This window comes from Prionailurus bengalensis, chromosome A2, assembly GCF_016509475.1.
Source record: "Prionailurus bengalensis isolate Pbe53 chromosome A2, Fcat_Pben_1.1_paternal_pri, whole genome shotgun sequence".
NCBI classification, from domain to species: domain Eukaryota; kingdom Metazoa; phylum Chordata; class Mammalia; order Carnivora; family Felidae; genus Prionailurus; species Prionailurus bengalensis.
Genome location: NC_057348.1, coordinates 15858770 through 15875230, shown reverse-complemented (window position 1 = coordinate 15875230; position 16461 = coordinate 15858770). Strand labels below are relative to the sequence as shown.

Sequence of the window (16461 nt, the reverse complement as noted above, 5' to 3'; positions counted from 1 at the left end):
TAGACTATTTACATTTAGTGGGCTTATTGATCAGGTAAGGTTTGAGTCTGTCATCGTCCTCTCTGTTTTCCACTTGTCCCATCTGGCTGTTGCTCCCTTCTCTCCAAGTGGAGACCTGGGGCAATTGTGGGGCTCACCTGACCCCAGGTCAGCCCTCGGTCCAATCGGAGCCAGCCAGACTTATGGACTTCACCTCGAATAAGTCCCAGCTTCCTGAATCCATAAAATGAGTGGTCCTCCACATGTGGAACACTCTGGCACTGGCCATGGTCAGAGAGGCTGGGGCCACTCCTTTGGGGCGCTGACTAGTTCACGATGCCGCGTGAAACTCATGCTCACAGCCTCTTCCCTAACACAGGTTATCAACAAATGCAGGGCATGTGGAAGACCCCTCCCCGCTCCTGGGGCTGACCACAGCCCCAGCCTTGCTCCACTGCGACCTCAGACAGGGCGCCTAGCCTCCCTGGGCCTAGTTCCCTTCCCAGAATAAAGGCTCTGCCCAGAAGACCTTTAGGCCCTCTCGGCTTCCCTGACACTTTTTCTGATCTGCTCTTCCTCCCAGGTCCTCATCCCCACGACCCGATGCAGCTCCCACAAGGAGAACATCCAAGGCCAGCTCAAGGTCCGCACACCAGGCATCTACATGCTCATCTTCGACAACACCTTTTCCAGGTAGGGATGCTCGCTCGTTAACATCCAGAACAACTCACCTGCCTCCTGGCCCCAAGAACAGAGGTGGACATTTAAAAGAGACTATTTAATTATTGGTAACTTATTATTAATAGTTTGTTTTGTTTTGTTTTTTACCTTAGACCCCTATACGGTGGTGGTTTAGGGTCTGTTATAGATTTTATAAAACACGGGATAGTACTTACAGAGTCTTAGCTCATGTCAGGTGGTTCTCAGCCCTCCGCCCTTATTGACTCACTTACTCCCGACAACACCCCCATGTCGGAGCGACCACCGTTCTCCTCACCGTGCTGCTAGGGGACTGAGGACCAGATGCGTAACAGAGTGACACTCAAGGTCACACAGCTGGCGGTGGGCCTGCCTCCAGGTCCAGAGGGCCTGCCTCCAGGCTCTGGACTCAACCGTATGCCCCCCTGCTTCTTGCGAGTGTCCAAGCTCCCACTGCCCAGCCCAGAGAAGGGGCTCAGTAGAAACAGTGGATGGTTGGATGGATGGTTGGACGGACGGACGGACGGACAAGCAAGAGGGAAATGAATGGCAGGACTAGAGCTTTGAGGAGGAGCCCCTGGGCCTTCTCAGCATGGCAGCGGGAGCAGCGTGTGCCTTCTCTGGGAAGCACTACATCAAAGCACCAGATATGGGTCAGCAGTGAAGGGCTGGAGGGCAGGACGTTGGGAATGTAGGGACACGAGCTGGAGGGGCAGCCGAGGAAGGAAGTGGAGGAGAAGAGCACATTGGTTGGGCGTGTGCCATGCGCCAGGGCCCCACATCCCGGAGACAGGAGACGGGGGTGGTTAAGGTTGCTGGCACCCATCCCTTTTGTGTCTTCTGGCTTCGGCATAAGCCCTTGTCGGGGCCACCTTTTTTAGGAGACCTGCCTGACCGGCACCAGCCACATCCTCTGTGAGTGGGGCCCTGAGCTAGTGGCCACATCCCCCCACGGGGCACCCTTCCCAGCCCACTTGGCTTTTAGCAGAATGACTAGATAGCATATTCTAGAAGAGAGCCGTACCACCCCTCACCACCTTCAGGCCCTGAACTCCAGGGCTTGTGGCCAAGGGCGTCCACACACGAGAGGCTAAGAGCATGAACTTCCCCCCCTGCCCCCCTCCTTCCCCTCTCCTGCCCCTCCCCTGCCCCATGAACACACACGCACCTTGAATTAGCAGGACTCAGGGGCACAGGCTCAGCATTTCCAGAGAACGGCCTCCGGAGCTCCAAGTGACCGTGAGCCCCAGCCCCCTGCAGGGCAGCGGGATGGGGCAGCGGTCAGGCGAGTGGGTGCGGGTCCGCCAGGCGCGGGCCCTGCCCTTCCCTCTGTGGGCCTTAGCTGAGCCCCGTCTCCTGTGCGCTGGCCGTGAGCACAGATGCCACCTCATGAGGATTCCCTGCGGGTTGTGGGCGCGGCGGAGGAGAGGCGCACTGAGGGCGGAACGCAGTCCTGTGCCCCAGGCAGGCTCCTAGTTACCGCTAGAGGTGGCCGTGCTGCTGTGACAAACCCTGGCCTTATGGCCTTGCAGAGAGCTCTGAACCGTGGACGGCAGAACACGCTCAGGTGGCCGGGGGGGCTGAAACCCATGCTCCCCCAGAGACCTCTTCTCAGTGTCTGCTCTCTCCACCCACCCCCTCCCCGTGCAGCCCCCCGCCACCCCCAACGGCTGCAGAGCAGCAACCCTGCGGCTTTTCTGCACCCACGCCCCAGGGCAGTCGGTGCTGACGTCCCAGGACCCCCCCGGACCCTTTGCCCGGGGAGAACTCTGCCGGACAAACGGGGTGAGGGGCCCAGGCCTCCCCGCGGGGCCCCTCCCCACCCAGCCAGGTCACCGCAGCCCCCCGCGGAGGCCCCAGCGGCAGCCGCTGCCCTCGGGCTTCTGCGTCTGAGTGACACCCTCCTTTTCCACTTCTGTTTCCTCAGGTTTGTCTCCAAGAAAGTGTTTTATCGCTTGACGGTTGACAGGCCTGTGATCTACGATGGAAGTGATTTCCCGTAGCCTCAAGCACCTGGATTCTAGTAGTTTCACTTTATCCACAGGAAACACTACTCTTGCTCACCTGTCACATAAAGCACTAAAAAAAAAAAAAAAAGGCAGCGGCTCCAAAGCTGACGGGCCACCCCTCAGAGCTGCTCTGTCTGGAGCACCTTGTACTCAGAACTCCGCACCGTCACTCTCAGCCTCCATGGCTTTTAAGGGCTCAAGCACCGTTTCCCGAGATTAGGGACCCGACTATCCGCACACCCAAAGGGACACTCACTCTGCCAAAGGTTTAAACCCTCAGGAGACCATCGACCTCTCCCGGAGCCACAGCTGGCTCCAGGCCGCCCCCGTGGAGAGTTGCACAGGCCAGAGGCCATGATCCCAACTTGTGCCCGGGGAGAGAAAGGCCCCACTCTGCCCAGCAGGGGCCAGGCGTCCTGGGCGACCATGAGCCGGGATGTCCCGGCCAGATCCTGTTGAGTCCTCAGGCCGTGAGGCCCTTGGTCCTCCCAGGAAAAGGAGGCCACGGGGCCATCCTGAGAGTCAGGGCGCCTGGGGGGCCCCTCCGGCGACTCCCTCCAGCCTCTTCCCGTCATGCCTCTGTCCCTTCCTGCCCCAGTAAATTTGGGGCTGCTTCAAACTCAACAGTTTTGGAGGGGCCTCGAGCTCCACTTTCTTCCTGGCTCTTCTGTCTGCAAAGTCCTGTCCTCGCGCAAAGCCCTTCACTCAGGCAGGCCCCTCAGCCACCCCCCTGAGGACGCGCACTGCGGCGCTGTCTCTGCACGGGCGGCTGAAGCCCCGAAGCCGACTAACCCTGACAGCCTGACCGACAGGCAGCATCGCGCCTTGGCCCTTAGGACGCACTGTTCAGCTGATGGGCTCTTTGTATAAATAAGAGCTTCTGCCCCACCTTCAGACGTGTTTAGTAACGATCATCATCAGGGTAAGAACCACTTTCAAATCCCGGGGCCTTCTTAACAAAAGTCTTTGGTAACCCAAGCGTAACAGGCATCACTCACGAATCTGCTTTGACTTCACTCCCCGGCCCCCACTTGCCACCCGCCTGCTCCCCAGCACCCCGTTTGCCCACTTCCCGTGGCTCAGCCTACACTTGACCCCCAGGAGCCATCTCCCCTCGGGGCCGAGGAATCCTGTGTCCTTTTCCTGGAAGGACATAGCCTTCCCACTGTCCGCGGCCCTCCTCTTCTCCCGCCGTACAGAGCTCACCTTCGATGGCCTCTTTGTGTCTGGTTCACAGAGGCCAGAGCCTGAAGTCGGGGCTCAGACACTTCCACAGGTGAGCGGGGCATCTGAGCGGCCCCCTTCGGACAGGTCAGGGACCCCAGGCCACGTCCAGCACAGACCCGTCAGCTACCAGCCAGCAGAGAGGACTCGTGGGGCGGGGGGGGGGGGGGGGGGGGCGGGAGTAACCTCCACGATAGACTTGGAGCTGTCGCTTAACTGGGGACGTGGCTGCTTGCAGTCAGGTTGGGCAGGGCAAGGGGGTTGGTGAACAGAACCTTCCGGAGACATCAACCCAGAGAAAAGCCGAGCCTCTCGTGCTCTTTCCTTGGAGCGGCCGCCCACGGCAGAAAGCCACCGGGGTCTCTAGCATCTCCCAGTGGCCCAGGCCTTGACCGTGCTCAGCACCAAGGCAAGATGCGGCCGGGCTCCCAGAGACTCTCCCGAACCCCACGCTTGCCCTCCCCGGTGTGCCACACGGCCTGAGGATGGTTCCAGAGTGGCTGCTCATAATAACAAAACCCACAAAAGAGAAGCCAGAGCGGTCCGGAGTCTTGTTCTGAGCGCTTTCCCAGGATGCCATGCCGACTGGCCAGCTGATGGTGCCCCCACCATCCTGTGCAGCTAGTAGCTCCTGTGTTTCCTGAGAAAGGCCTGGAACATTCCACCCAAGCCCCCTCGTGAACCTCTGTCAGTCAGCCCGGCAGGGGCCCAACAACACGCTTAGCGCGCCCGGCTCCTGCGAAGCCAGCCCAGAGCCGCTGCTCCAGGAGCACAGGGGCCCCTGGTGGCATGCAGTGCCCCCGCTCCGGAACGCTGACCCTGACCGCAGTTGTTCGGAGGGTCGCCCGATCCCCCGGCGGTCACGTCCTGGCTCCATATCCTATTTATTGTTTGTGCCGGACAGACTCTTCTCCCTCGTTACTTTGCAGCGTGAGCTCGAGTTTGCTGTGCGTTAACGCAACTAGAGAGAACACGTTGGCCTGTTTCAGTGTGGCTTGTACGAATAACTTTATTCTCATTTTAAACAGGTTCTCGACTTTTCTGAGGTTTGGGGGTGGGGGGAGTTTTCCAAAACCGCAGATGACAATGCAGAACAACCATTGAAGGTGGTAGCCCCAGCCAGGAGACTGAATGACACTAGAAATCATCAGGAGGAGACCTCCCTGGGACCCCAGATCACTATGCAAAACAAAACGAAACGCAACAAGAACCCAGAAGCCCCCGGATGGCCGGCTCTCTGAATAACAGTCACTCACCCTGTAGTACTCCTGCCAGCTGCCTGGTCCACCTCTGGCTCAGAAGCCACTTCCCCACCAACCTTCCCCAAGGACACAGCCTCTAAGGCACGCCCACCCATAGCAAGGAAGGGTGTCGGGATAAAGCGTGGCCTCTGCAGAGCCCTTGTGGCTGGATCCCGCTGGACTCCCGGTCACCTGGATCACGAGCAGGCAAAGAAATTCCCAAGAAGGAATCTGGAACTGAAACACCCCACCAGGCTTGAAAAGTAGAAAGGGAAGAAGCCACACGCTGCACCTGAAGAAGGAAGGGAATGGTTTTCCTAAAAGCTTCCAGTTATCCCCTCGCCTAGGGTCTATCTTTAAATTTCGGGAGACATCGCTGATACACAGGCTTCCTTAGAACCTTAGGATGAGTGTTATCCAGAGATGCCCCTGCCTCTGGGGGCTGCACAGCGATGCCCAGGCCTTGGCTGGGCAGCTTCCGAATCAGAATTGCACTTTAATTGACTAACCCTCCATTCTCGAGGCCTTACGGGATAGTGGGTCTGGGGACCCGTTGCGTTCTTACCTGCCAAAGAACTACCCAGAAGCACATCAAATTGCCAACACCCCACCTGCACGGCGGGGGGGGGGGGTGGGAGTGAGAAACTTTTGTACCCCAAACATACTTCTTTATAGCATCTGCGGCACTGTTTGGAACGGGTTTCTTTTTAACCTCAGGATTTAAATAAAGCAAACACTATGACACAGGGAGTAGCGTCGTCTTTCTTTGCACCGGGACCTGAGGCGAGTGATGAAGTTACCCAGACCGGAACGGGGGTGTGGAGTCACCCTGCTGGGACATAGAGCATCGGCTTGTACCCGGCTTTTTAGAAGGGCTCGAGCCACCAGATGCTCCGACGGGTTTGTCGTGTGGCCTGGCATCTGGGTACTCCCACCCCCGCCTACCGTGAGGTCGGCGTTCAGGCCTGCTGGAGTCAAGGCGCCCTTCCAACCCGGCTGCTCTGCGCCAGATGAGCAGAGAACCCAATGGTGACCTACCAGGATGGTGTGGGGGAGGATGCCCTAAAACCATGCTCAGTTAGCCTGTGGTACAAAGCTGGGCAAAACCACAGGGCCAGGGCAGCTGGCGGAGGAAGGAGTCACATTCCCACCATAACTTAACGCCTACTCCTGCTGAATCAGCAGAGACCTGACACAGACCCAGAAGGGGCGGGACCCCATCACCCCTGGACTGGTCAGATGGAGCACACTCACCCCACACCCCGCATCTGAGGATCACAGCCCCCCTTCCCTCCCTCTCCCTTCCTCCTCCAACCCTCCCCTGGCGCCCAGATTCTCATGTGGCCTCTTCTCTGATCAGTTACACAGGAATAAGTTCTATTTTCTGTAACTGTAACCATGTTCTCCCTTGAGGGCAGGCACCGTGTTTCCTTCATCTCCTTCCTTTCTCTCAGCCCCACAGCGTCGAGCACCATGCCAGACACAGAAGCGCTCAGCAGTTACCGAGTCAATGAGGCCACCAGCCGGTCCCCATGCTTGGTCAGCTCTGAAGCCATCGCCAATCCCATTGGCCAACTTGGCCAGGGACAGGAGCCCCTGTAGCCCCCATGGCACAGAAGGGCAAAGGACAAGCCTCCAGGAGGGGGTGTGGGGAGAATGGAGGTGAGCTGGTCTCCCTATCCTGCCCCCCCCACCCCCTCTTGTGTTAGCGATGCCCTCAAGTCAAGCCTCTTGCTGTCCCGTGAGCAGGTTGAAGGAATGGAAGATTGGTTTATCCAAATGCCCAAAACAATGCAGCGGGAGTTCTTGGGTACCAATCCCTCCGGAGACTTGGTGACCAAATGGGCCTGGGGGCTGAGAACCAGCTGAGACACATGTAGCTGTGTCCCTGCCCCTGAGGCTGGGATCCGGGAGCCTCCATATCAAAATCCCCATTGTGCCTAAACCACGGAGCAGCCCAAGATGACCGGAGTCTGCCCCAGATTCTCCAAGGCCCACATTCCATTCCAGGGATCTCGGCCTAGCTCAGGTCCCACAGGCTCCGTGGCACCTGCTGCTGCCTTGTCCCTTCTGGCCATGTTGCCCTGTGGCGCCCAGGTTCCCCGGGGGACTCAAAAGGAAACTCTCGGCAGGTCTGCCCTTTCGGTTTGAAGATGCGTGGGAAAAATCTGGCGAGAGGAGTTTGCCACCCACACAGATCGGCGAAACCTGTCACCCCAGATGAGAAAATGGACTTTTTGTTTGTTTGTTTGAGAGAGAGCAGTTGAGCCGAAGCCATCAGAAGCCAGGCGGAGAGCACAGCTATCATGAAAGCCGTTCAAAGTGGGTTAGGGTTGACAGAAAGGTCAGCCTTCTGTGTTCCCCACAAGGTGGTTTCTGGAGGAGGGTGAACCCGAGCGCAAGTGTGATCGCCGGCCTCTGGGGTTTGATACCTGTACCCCCGTCCCTCCCCAGCCCCCCTGCCCTCCCCCCCTCCCCCCGGCGCTCTGCGGGAGGACGGGGCCCTGGTGTGGTTTCCTCACACCTTCGGGCATGTATGGACTGCGGTTGTCTCAGACGCGGCAGCCCCATCTGAAGCCTGGAATGAACTGTCTTCTTTGCTAAAAAAGAAAAAAAAAAAAGAACAAAGTCAGGCATCAGCAAACCCGGCGCACGTGAGCGTCCTTACCAAAGGGAAGGCCTCGGACCCAGACCAGGTGGGGCTTGCGGGCCTGTGGCTCCCTAGAATCACCAAAGGGAAGGCAATTTCAAGTCAGGAGGGCCTCCCTCGCTTTCTGCCGCGGAGGAAGCCTCCGGCTGAGCCACGAGGAGAGAAGGAAGTTTCCCGCAAGGGCCTGGATACCCGTCGGCCAGGTCGGTGGAACAGGTACTGTCTTCTTCCCAGAAGGAAGGAAGGGGGGAGGGGAGGGGAGACGGGGGGAGGTGGTGAGGAAAGAGAGGTACATGGGAGGGGCCTCCCAGAGGCCTCGGGGAGGGCCGGGCTGGAGTCTGGGTTAGCAGAATTCACCTTTCTCATTGGAAGAAATGGCAGCGTCCGTGTGGCCAAGGCCAACCACCACATCCAGCGGAGGCAACATCTAAATGGAAGGAAGACCTGGACGGTTTGCCAAAAAGACACGGAAGGCAGTGGCTGGAGCCACGGGAAAGGTAGTCGGGTTTGTTCCTGTGTCTCTGGGCTTGGCTTCAGGGCTTCCTATGCTCTCACAGAAAGGCCCTGAGGAGGGACGGCAGCCAGAGTCCTCCCCCCGCCGCCAGGCCTTTGCACAAGGGACGGGGTCCGTGTGTGGGACCAGAGGTCTTGGCAGGGACCGCCCTTCTCCACCAGCAAGGACCCCCGTGGAACCGTTGAGTGTTCTCAGAACGAGGACCACACGCTCACGGCCATGCCAACTCTGGTTCATCAGGCTGAGCCACCCAGAAGCCTGCTAGTGGATCAGCGCAGGTGACCCACTGGGCGACACCGAGGTCCTTGAGGGTCACTGCTGTGTCACCACTGCGGTCAGAGCTTGAGGAAAGGGGTGAAATGAACTCATGGATCTGTCCTCGAATTTCACTCCGCCAGTGACCCCTGAACCTTGGAACGGGGACTTCTCCAACCTCAGCCCGTTGGCCCAAGCGCGAGGACACAGGGGCAGCGACTTCCTTCTTGGAGAGGAAGCTACTTCCAAACAAACCACCGGGGAGGAAACTGTTCTACGGGCAAAAGTTTTCACAGCCGCCATTTCTTCCACGGCTCGTGTTTGCCTTCAAGGACATGTTGCTCACTGACAGATCGTTCCTCAGTGGGGAAACATCCCCTGCCCCAAATCCAAAGTGGCTTCATCCATGTCCAAAATTCCAGAGTTCCAGGAAGAAACGGGAGTTCAGTGCCGACGGATACGTGACGGGGGAGGTCGGGTCAAACGTGGGCTCCTCACCCGGTCCATACGCAGAACTCAGAAGGTCCGGGAACTTGGATAGGGGGAAAATGGACTCTTTCCCCTGACTCTGCACTAAAATGTAGATCTTCCCCTCCACCGTGAATGTAAACAACGTGTCACACTAGCACGTGTCAGCAAGGGCTGTGATTTCGTCGCCAATGGAAATGACAGATGTTTTCATATTTAACAGACTCTCAAAATCTCATCTCCGCTCTACGGCAAAGGTTGTCATCACACCCGCTGGTCGATTTTACTTAATGCATTAATAATGAAAAAAAAAAAAAAAGGCACAGATGTTACTGGTTCGTAAACTTGTTCTGATTTTTAGAGGATTGTATTTCAACAGAGGTTTTTTGTTTTTTTTTTTTTTTGGAATCCTATGTATTTTATTTTATTCATTTTAAAACATTCTAAGAAGAGGCCAGAAGGCTTTATAGGGATTGCCAGAGGGGAGCATGAGACAAAAAAAAAAAAAAAAAAAAAAAAGGTTAAGGAACTTTGGCTTCCGGCAGGTCTTTGTGCAGAAGATCAGATCAGCTCCCTGCCTCGCAGGTTCACTAATACAGTAGTAGCAAATATAATCAATCTAACAGGCTCTTGCCATAAGTCGGCCCAAGACCCAGGGGAGCTGTTAAGTCTGAACCATTTGTGGGCTTTTCTACTACTGCACCATGCCGAGGTGGCTATGGGATGGTTTTCTCTAAAGTGTTTTCATTTTACCGGAATGTAGACATTCCAGTGATTTAAAACAAAACAATACAAAACAAACAAACTCCTTCATTAACCAGGATTTGCTATGGCAGCCCTTGACCTTCAAACCGTGTATCGTCCTCCACGGGAAGGGCCGTATCGGTTATTTATGGTCACGATAACATTGCAAAACAAGCAACCTCAAAACCAGCGGCTTAAACCCTAAGCGTGTATTTAGCCCCCAGACCCGCAGGTGGACGTGGGCGTTCTCGTGAATTGACGCATGCTGGTCACTGAGGCGCCCGCCCTGGCCGGCCGCATGTCACCTGAGCGCTCTCGCGTCTGCCGGTAGGCTGGCTGTCAGCTGGTGGCGGCTGGGCTCACCCCCACGCCTGCGGTCAGCTGCTTGGTCAAAGGCGGGGCTGGCCTGTCTACGATGGCCTTGGCCAGGTGACAGCCCTGCTCCTCGGCGTCCCCCACCCCCAACAGGACAGCCAGGCTCGTTCAGCGGAGTGCTGGGGAGGTTTCCAGGACAGCGAAGGCAAGCACAGCCTCGTGTGCTCTCCCAGAACTTGGCACGACATCACTCTGGCCGCATTCTGTTGGCCCAGAGCCAGTGTCAAGGTCAGCCCGGGTTTGAGGTGCGGGAAGAGAGACCGTTCTGGACGGGAGCATTGCCAGGTGGCTCTGTAAAGGGCACGGGGCCAACAGGGGTGGAGACCACCCGAGTCACCATCTCCCGTTCTGGCACTTTCCCTTCCGCCCTAGTCTCTCCTCCTTCGGGAAAACGCTTGCCATCTTCTCCGGACACGCCCGTCCAGGTACATGAGGGCACCCACGAGACTCTCCAAGGACTCATCGTCTGTGACAGCAAAGCAAGGAAGACCGCGTCAGAGGGGGTGGCTGGAGGGAGCGCACACCCACACCGCCGAAGACACGTGTTTCTGGATGAGGGCGCTAGACGCTCCACAGCGGCTTCCCCTGGAAATGGGGCTGGCGGGGGGCGGGGCGGCGGGGAGGGTCTGTCCAGGCTTTGGAGGTGGTGCTGGGGGGGGGGCACAATTTTGCTTTTCTCATTATACCCTTCTATACCACAGACTTATTTTTGTTACACACCAGTCTAACTTTAACATTTTTTTTTAATTTTTTTTTTTCAACGTTTATTTATTTTTGGGACAGAGAGACAGAGCATGAACGGGGGAGGGGCAGAGAGAGAGGGAGACACAGAATCGGAAACAGGCTCCAGGCTCTGAGCCCTTAGCCCAGAGCCCGACGCGGGGCTCGAACTCACGGACCGCGAGATCGTGACCTGGCTGAAGTCGGACGCTTAACCGACTGCACCACCCAGGCGCCCCTAAAATTTTTTAAACAAGTTTCTTTTTTTTTTTTTTTGAGTTTATTTATTTTGAGAGAGAGAGAGAGCAGGGGAGGGGCAGAGAGAAAAGGAGAGAGGGAATCCCAAGCAGGCTCCACGCTGTCCACGCAGAGCCCACCTCGGGGCTCGTGCTCGCAAACCTGAGCTCACGACCTGGGCCGACGTCGAGAGTCGGACACTTAACCGACTGGGCCACCCAGGCGCCCCTGAAAACTAATTTCCAAAAAGGACAAACTCACATCAGCTCATGACTACACTCAATTTCCCAGTAAACAACCAAATGCCCAGTTCCTACAAGCTCGAGTCATAATGAAGTTAACGTCTCTACGTTCACCCAAAGGGTCACCTACTCAACAGTAAGCGTGACCACATGAAGCCAGGAAGGGAGAGCCTGGGAGGAAGCCGAAGCCTGGGCAGGATTCCTGCTCCCCTGCCCAGGGACCAGCCCATCTAGGGCCACCCCACCCTCCTGACTCAGGGCCTATGCGGGAACAGAGCCATGCCTGGATTCCACGGTGTGAATGGACCACCGGAACTAAATGTGCTTGAACTCCAGGGCACCTGGATGGCTCCGTCGGTTAAGCATCTGACTTTGGCTCAGGTCATGATCTCACAGTTCATGAGTTTGAGACCCGCACCAGGCTCTGTGCTGACAGCTCAGAGCCTGGAGCCTGCTTCGGATTCTGTGTCTCCCTCTCTCTCTGCTCCTCTGCTGATCGCTCTCTCTCTCTCCCTCTCTCTCTCTCTCTCTCTCTCTCAAGAATAAATAAATGTTAACAAAAATTTAAATGTACTTGAACTCCAATGGAGGAGAAAGTGCAACAGAGCATCTCAGAGCTCAGAGTCTAGTATCAGAAAAACATGCCTGGATTCCTGGTGCCACTACCTACTAGCTATGGCTTGAGGCAAGTGACTGAGTCACTCTGTGCCTCAGTTTCTCCACCTGTTGAATGGGAGACCTGAGAGCAGCTGCTTCAGAAGGATGCTGTGGAGACCACATAAGATCAGAAAAGGGCCTTGCTGGGGCACCTGGCTGGCTCAGTCAGTGGAGTGTGCACCTCTTGATCTTGGGGTTGTGGGTTCGAGCCCCACAATGGGTGTAGAGATCACTTGCAAAACAAAGGTCCTTGCGTGGCGGTTCCCATAAGAATCACTCAAAAATGTGACAGCAGTTCTTGAGAAAGTGGCCTACATATACCTCTTCCTCTCCTAGGTTCTTTTCTCCCTGGGCACTGGACAGCTAGGCAGTTGGGGGATTGAGTGACTGGGGTCGTTGAAAGACAACTTACAGAGTAGTTTGTGGTGGTTTTAACACATGACCCCAAAGTTATATGGCACTCTTCCCATAAGAGGTGGGGGCCTGTGGCTGCTCCCCAGGACTCTGGGCCAGCCTGGCACCATTCTGACCAGTGGGAAACAACCAGAGCCAGGTCAGAAAAAGACAGGCAACTTCCCCCTGGTGCTCTTGGACTCTTGCCCAGGGAAAACCAAGGGCCGTGGAAACCAAGTACCATGACCCCCATGCTGAAGAGGCCAGCTGTGGGCGCCCCACTTGCAGCCCACATACAGATGGAAAGATGGAGAGCCCTTGGTCAAGCTTTCTGGTGACCGCAACCCCAGCCAATGTCTGACTGCAACCACATGACAGATGCCACGCCCCAGATGCCCAGTCGTTTCTAAATTGGTGAGCCACAAAATGGGGAACGCAATTAAGTGATTGCTGCTTTAGATCACTAAGTTTTGTGGCAGCCGTAACAAGACCACAGCTGAATGGAGCACATTCAGCTCCATTTGTAAAATCACTTCACAGACTTGTGAGTGAGCCAAAGAGAATTTTATGCCAAAGAAATATTAGGAAGTCATGGGGCACCTGGGTGGCCCAGTCGGTTAAGCGTCCAACTCTTGGCTTCGGCTCAGGTCATGATCTCACAGTTGGTGAGTTCGAGCCCCGCACGAGGAGCCTGCTTGGGATTCTCTCTCTCTCCTTCTCTGCCCCCTTCCCTCACTCATGTGGTCTCTGTCTCTCTCAAAATAAATAAATAAACTTACAAAATTTTTAAATATTACAAAATCAATTACCCCAAAACTCAATGGCTTAAAAAAATGGTAACGATTTTATTACATCCCAGGATTCTGTGGATCAGGAGTGTGAGCAGGGCTCAGCTGGGTGATTCCTCCGTTCCACGTGGTCTTGATGGAGGCCGCTCAGTGGTATTCAGGGGGCAGATGGGCAGGTCTATTTGGGAGGAAGTAGTCAGGAAAGCTGGGGTCAGGGGAGGGAGGACAAGCCACCACCAGGTGCTCTGTGTTCCAGGTGTCTGCCCGGGCTTGGGTACAGTGCTCTTGCACCTGTGCGCACACACACACACACACACACACACACACCCCTCCAGCAGAGTTTGAGGGTCCACAGCTGTATGTGTGTGGAGTGGCGCCTGAAGAGAGGGAGCAGGTGGGAACCTTTTTCGATTCTGTGAGGCTGATGACATCGTCTGTTGCTGGTTCACCCCCCGGACCATGTTTTGAGGGAGGTGTCAGCTGGGCCTCGGCGGTCGCACGGCATCAGTTAGAGATTGCGTGCGATGGTATCTGTCCATCTGTCCTTGTGCTCCCTGGAACTCGGCCTGGTATTTGGCCAAGTGTTGGTCAACGCTCCAAAGCAATGGCTGGTTTGTCTGACCATGGCAGGCAAGGCGGGATGGCAACACGAGGCAGAAGCCAAGGCTTGAGAGCCTGGCATACCCTGTCGTGAACTGCGTGACCTTGGGCGAGGTACTAACACATCTGAGACTCAGTCCCTTCGTCTGTAAAATGAGGTTAATCACAGTACCTACCAGGCCTGGAGAGAGCGAGCAGGGGACAATGGCTGAAAGGTCCCGGGCTGGGGGGAAGACTGTGTCTGTCCTGCACACCGAGACCCTGACCTGCCGTCGGTGCACAAGATCTCTGACGACTCAATTAAGATCAGACACAGCCTGAGCCCCCAGCCTTCTGAGATGGGTTCTGTGACAGGTGCTCACCGCCCGTAGCTCTTGGACACCCCGTGCTCTGCACCCATCAGGTCTTAGATGGGCTCTCAGGATGGGTAGCCCCCGGTGAAAGATTGTTACAGGCTGACTTCTCTAGAAGCAGACACTGAGCTGGAGTTCAAGGTGCAAGATGTTGATCAGGGATCAACACCCACGGAAGGAGGTGGGAAGAGACAGGATTGAGCAGGAGGCTCAACGGCGATGCGAGGCTGACGATCCTCCGCCAGCGGGCCAGGCAGGCAGGGAGCTCTGGAGCAGCTGTGCCTATCAGAGTGCCCGGCAGCCTGACGCCCTCTATCCCCCGCCTCACAGGCACTGGCTGCAGGGGTGACACGGCTCTGGCCAGAGCTGCTCTCTGCAGCACAGGTGAGCACAGGCGGACCCTGGAGGAGCTGCCAGCTGGCGATTATGTGCGGACCACATTCGCTGCAAGCCCTTGAGGGGAAATTCAGTTGATGGGGAACCTCCACCCAACCAGAGGGACTTCTTACTTCGCCCCTGGTACCACAATCGAGTGTAACAAGTAAGCACGTTAAGGGTGGAAGAGAGCTCATCGAGAGTCTAATGTTGGAGAGATACATTTGCATGTCTTTTGTAGGTTTTAATGATATAAAAGCAAAGAAAGACATGGAATGGGACATTGGCTCTTGGGGCACCTGTACCCGTAAAATAGACCTGATTAGAGAAACAGTCCCGGTCCGGGAGGATGCAGGCTCAGACCACACTCAACTGCAATGGGAGGGGCCGACGGGATGGGGGAGAAAGGATGGTATGGCAGAAGCACCGTTGCCTCTTGGTTGTGATGGCAACCGCACTCTGCAGCCACGGTGCTTACTGATCATGCACAGTAAACAGCTTGAATAAAGAGATTTCTCTTGAGCATCTAACATGCATAAGGTTGGGGCACCTGGGTGGCTCAGCCACTTGAGCATCTGACTCTTGATTTCAGCTCAGGTCATGATCTCTCATGGTTCATGGGATCAGGCCCTGCATCAGACTCCATGCTGGGCTTGGAGTCTGCTTGGGATTCTCTCCCTCTCTCTCTGCCCCTCTGTTGCTTGTGACCTCTCTAAATAAATAAATAAATAAATAAGGTGAGTGTGCTGGAGCCCCTTGACCAGAGTGTAGGAGAAGGAGGAGACGCTCCAATGGAGAGAGGTCAAGTCCAGTGTGGGACAGAAATCCTCAGGCACCGAGCCAGGGGAGGTGGGGGATACTTTTGCCCTTCCTTTGCCCTGGACCCCATGGGAAGCTCCAACTTATGAGGCCAAATCAGAATTAGAGAACCAAGCACAGCATTCAAAGATTATAAACACAAAAGGGCCATGTGGACACGTGTGACAGCTTTTCATTTCTTGGAGCCAAAAGTCGATGATGTCCAAAGGTTTCATGCTTCGTGACAGCCTTTGCTGGGTATTTAAGCCCATCGTGGAGCCACTACCCATCACCACCACGCTGCAGTGGTGATGGCCTCCAGAGAAGGGGGACCAGATCCAGGGAAGGAGCCCACTGGAGCTGGTGGCTTCCTTGAGCAGGACTATTTGTAACAACTGCTATGGGCAAATGGAAGACATTATAACCGCACACCTGTCTTGCAAAAGCCAACAGGCAGCAACCCAGGCCACTCACCAGGCCGTGGGAAAGCACCGTGTCCAGTCCTGCTCAGCCCGCCCACCCTTGACCACTGGCTCCTCTCAGGCTGCCCGTAGACAACAGGACTGCATTACTACCCTAAGGACATAACATCCTTGCTCTTGGGCAAGGTCGCCATATGCAACTTGTCCTGGGAACTATCTACACACCAGTCTTTAAGCCATACATGGACACCTCATGTTTGTCAGCCAAGGGATATCACCTGATAGAGCCTTCCATACTATCTTCCATGTTGGAGGCCACATGGCACTTGGCTTTTCCACATTGCCAGAGTGTAAGCATCTTGAGGGAAAGCATATTGTAACCCTGTTGGGTGAGTAGAGAGGGTCTGGCTCCTAGTATAGACACAAATGTTTGCTGAGTGAATTAGCATTCGGCAGGCCTGAAAGACAGCCCAAGACACCAAATCTCCAGTCATCTAAGTCGACTACATCAAAACAACAACCCCACTTGGATGTACACGTTGTGATGTATGGACTTAAAATTAGTTTTCTAAAAAAAATTTTGGTAAAAAAGACAATCTCTCTTTTGGCAATGAAAACACATCACATTTCGTTCAGTTTCTTGGTTGTTCTCCTTTATAAAGTTCTATCTAGTCAAACGTAATCATATATGATAACCCTCTTTTATCTTTATTTCAAA

The 16461-nt window shown here is 55.5% G+C and overlaps 1 protein-coding gene across 3 annotated transcripts in view; it reads left to right on the top strand.

Annotated features, from left to right (window-relative positions):
• The window catches only part of FYCO1 (FYVE and coiled-coil domain autophagy adaptor 1), a 73116-nt gene extending 67222 nt beyond the window's left edge, over positions 1–5894 (top strand). For all 3 annotated transcript variants that reach the window (XM_043587224.1, XM_043587222.1, XM_043587223.1), the window contains 2 exons: positions 563–672; positions 2606–5894. In XM_043587224.1, the coding sequence (XP_043443159.1) occupies positions 563–672; positions 2606–2681 (186 nt within the window). In that variant the 3' untranslated portion in view covers positions 2682–5894. The remainder of the gene's footprint in view (positions 1–562; positions 673–2605) is intronic.
• The last annotated feature ends 10567 nt before the right edge of the window (positions 5895–16461 follow it).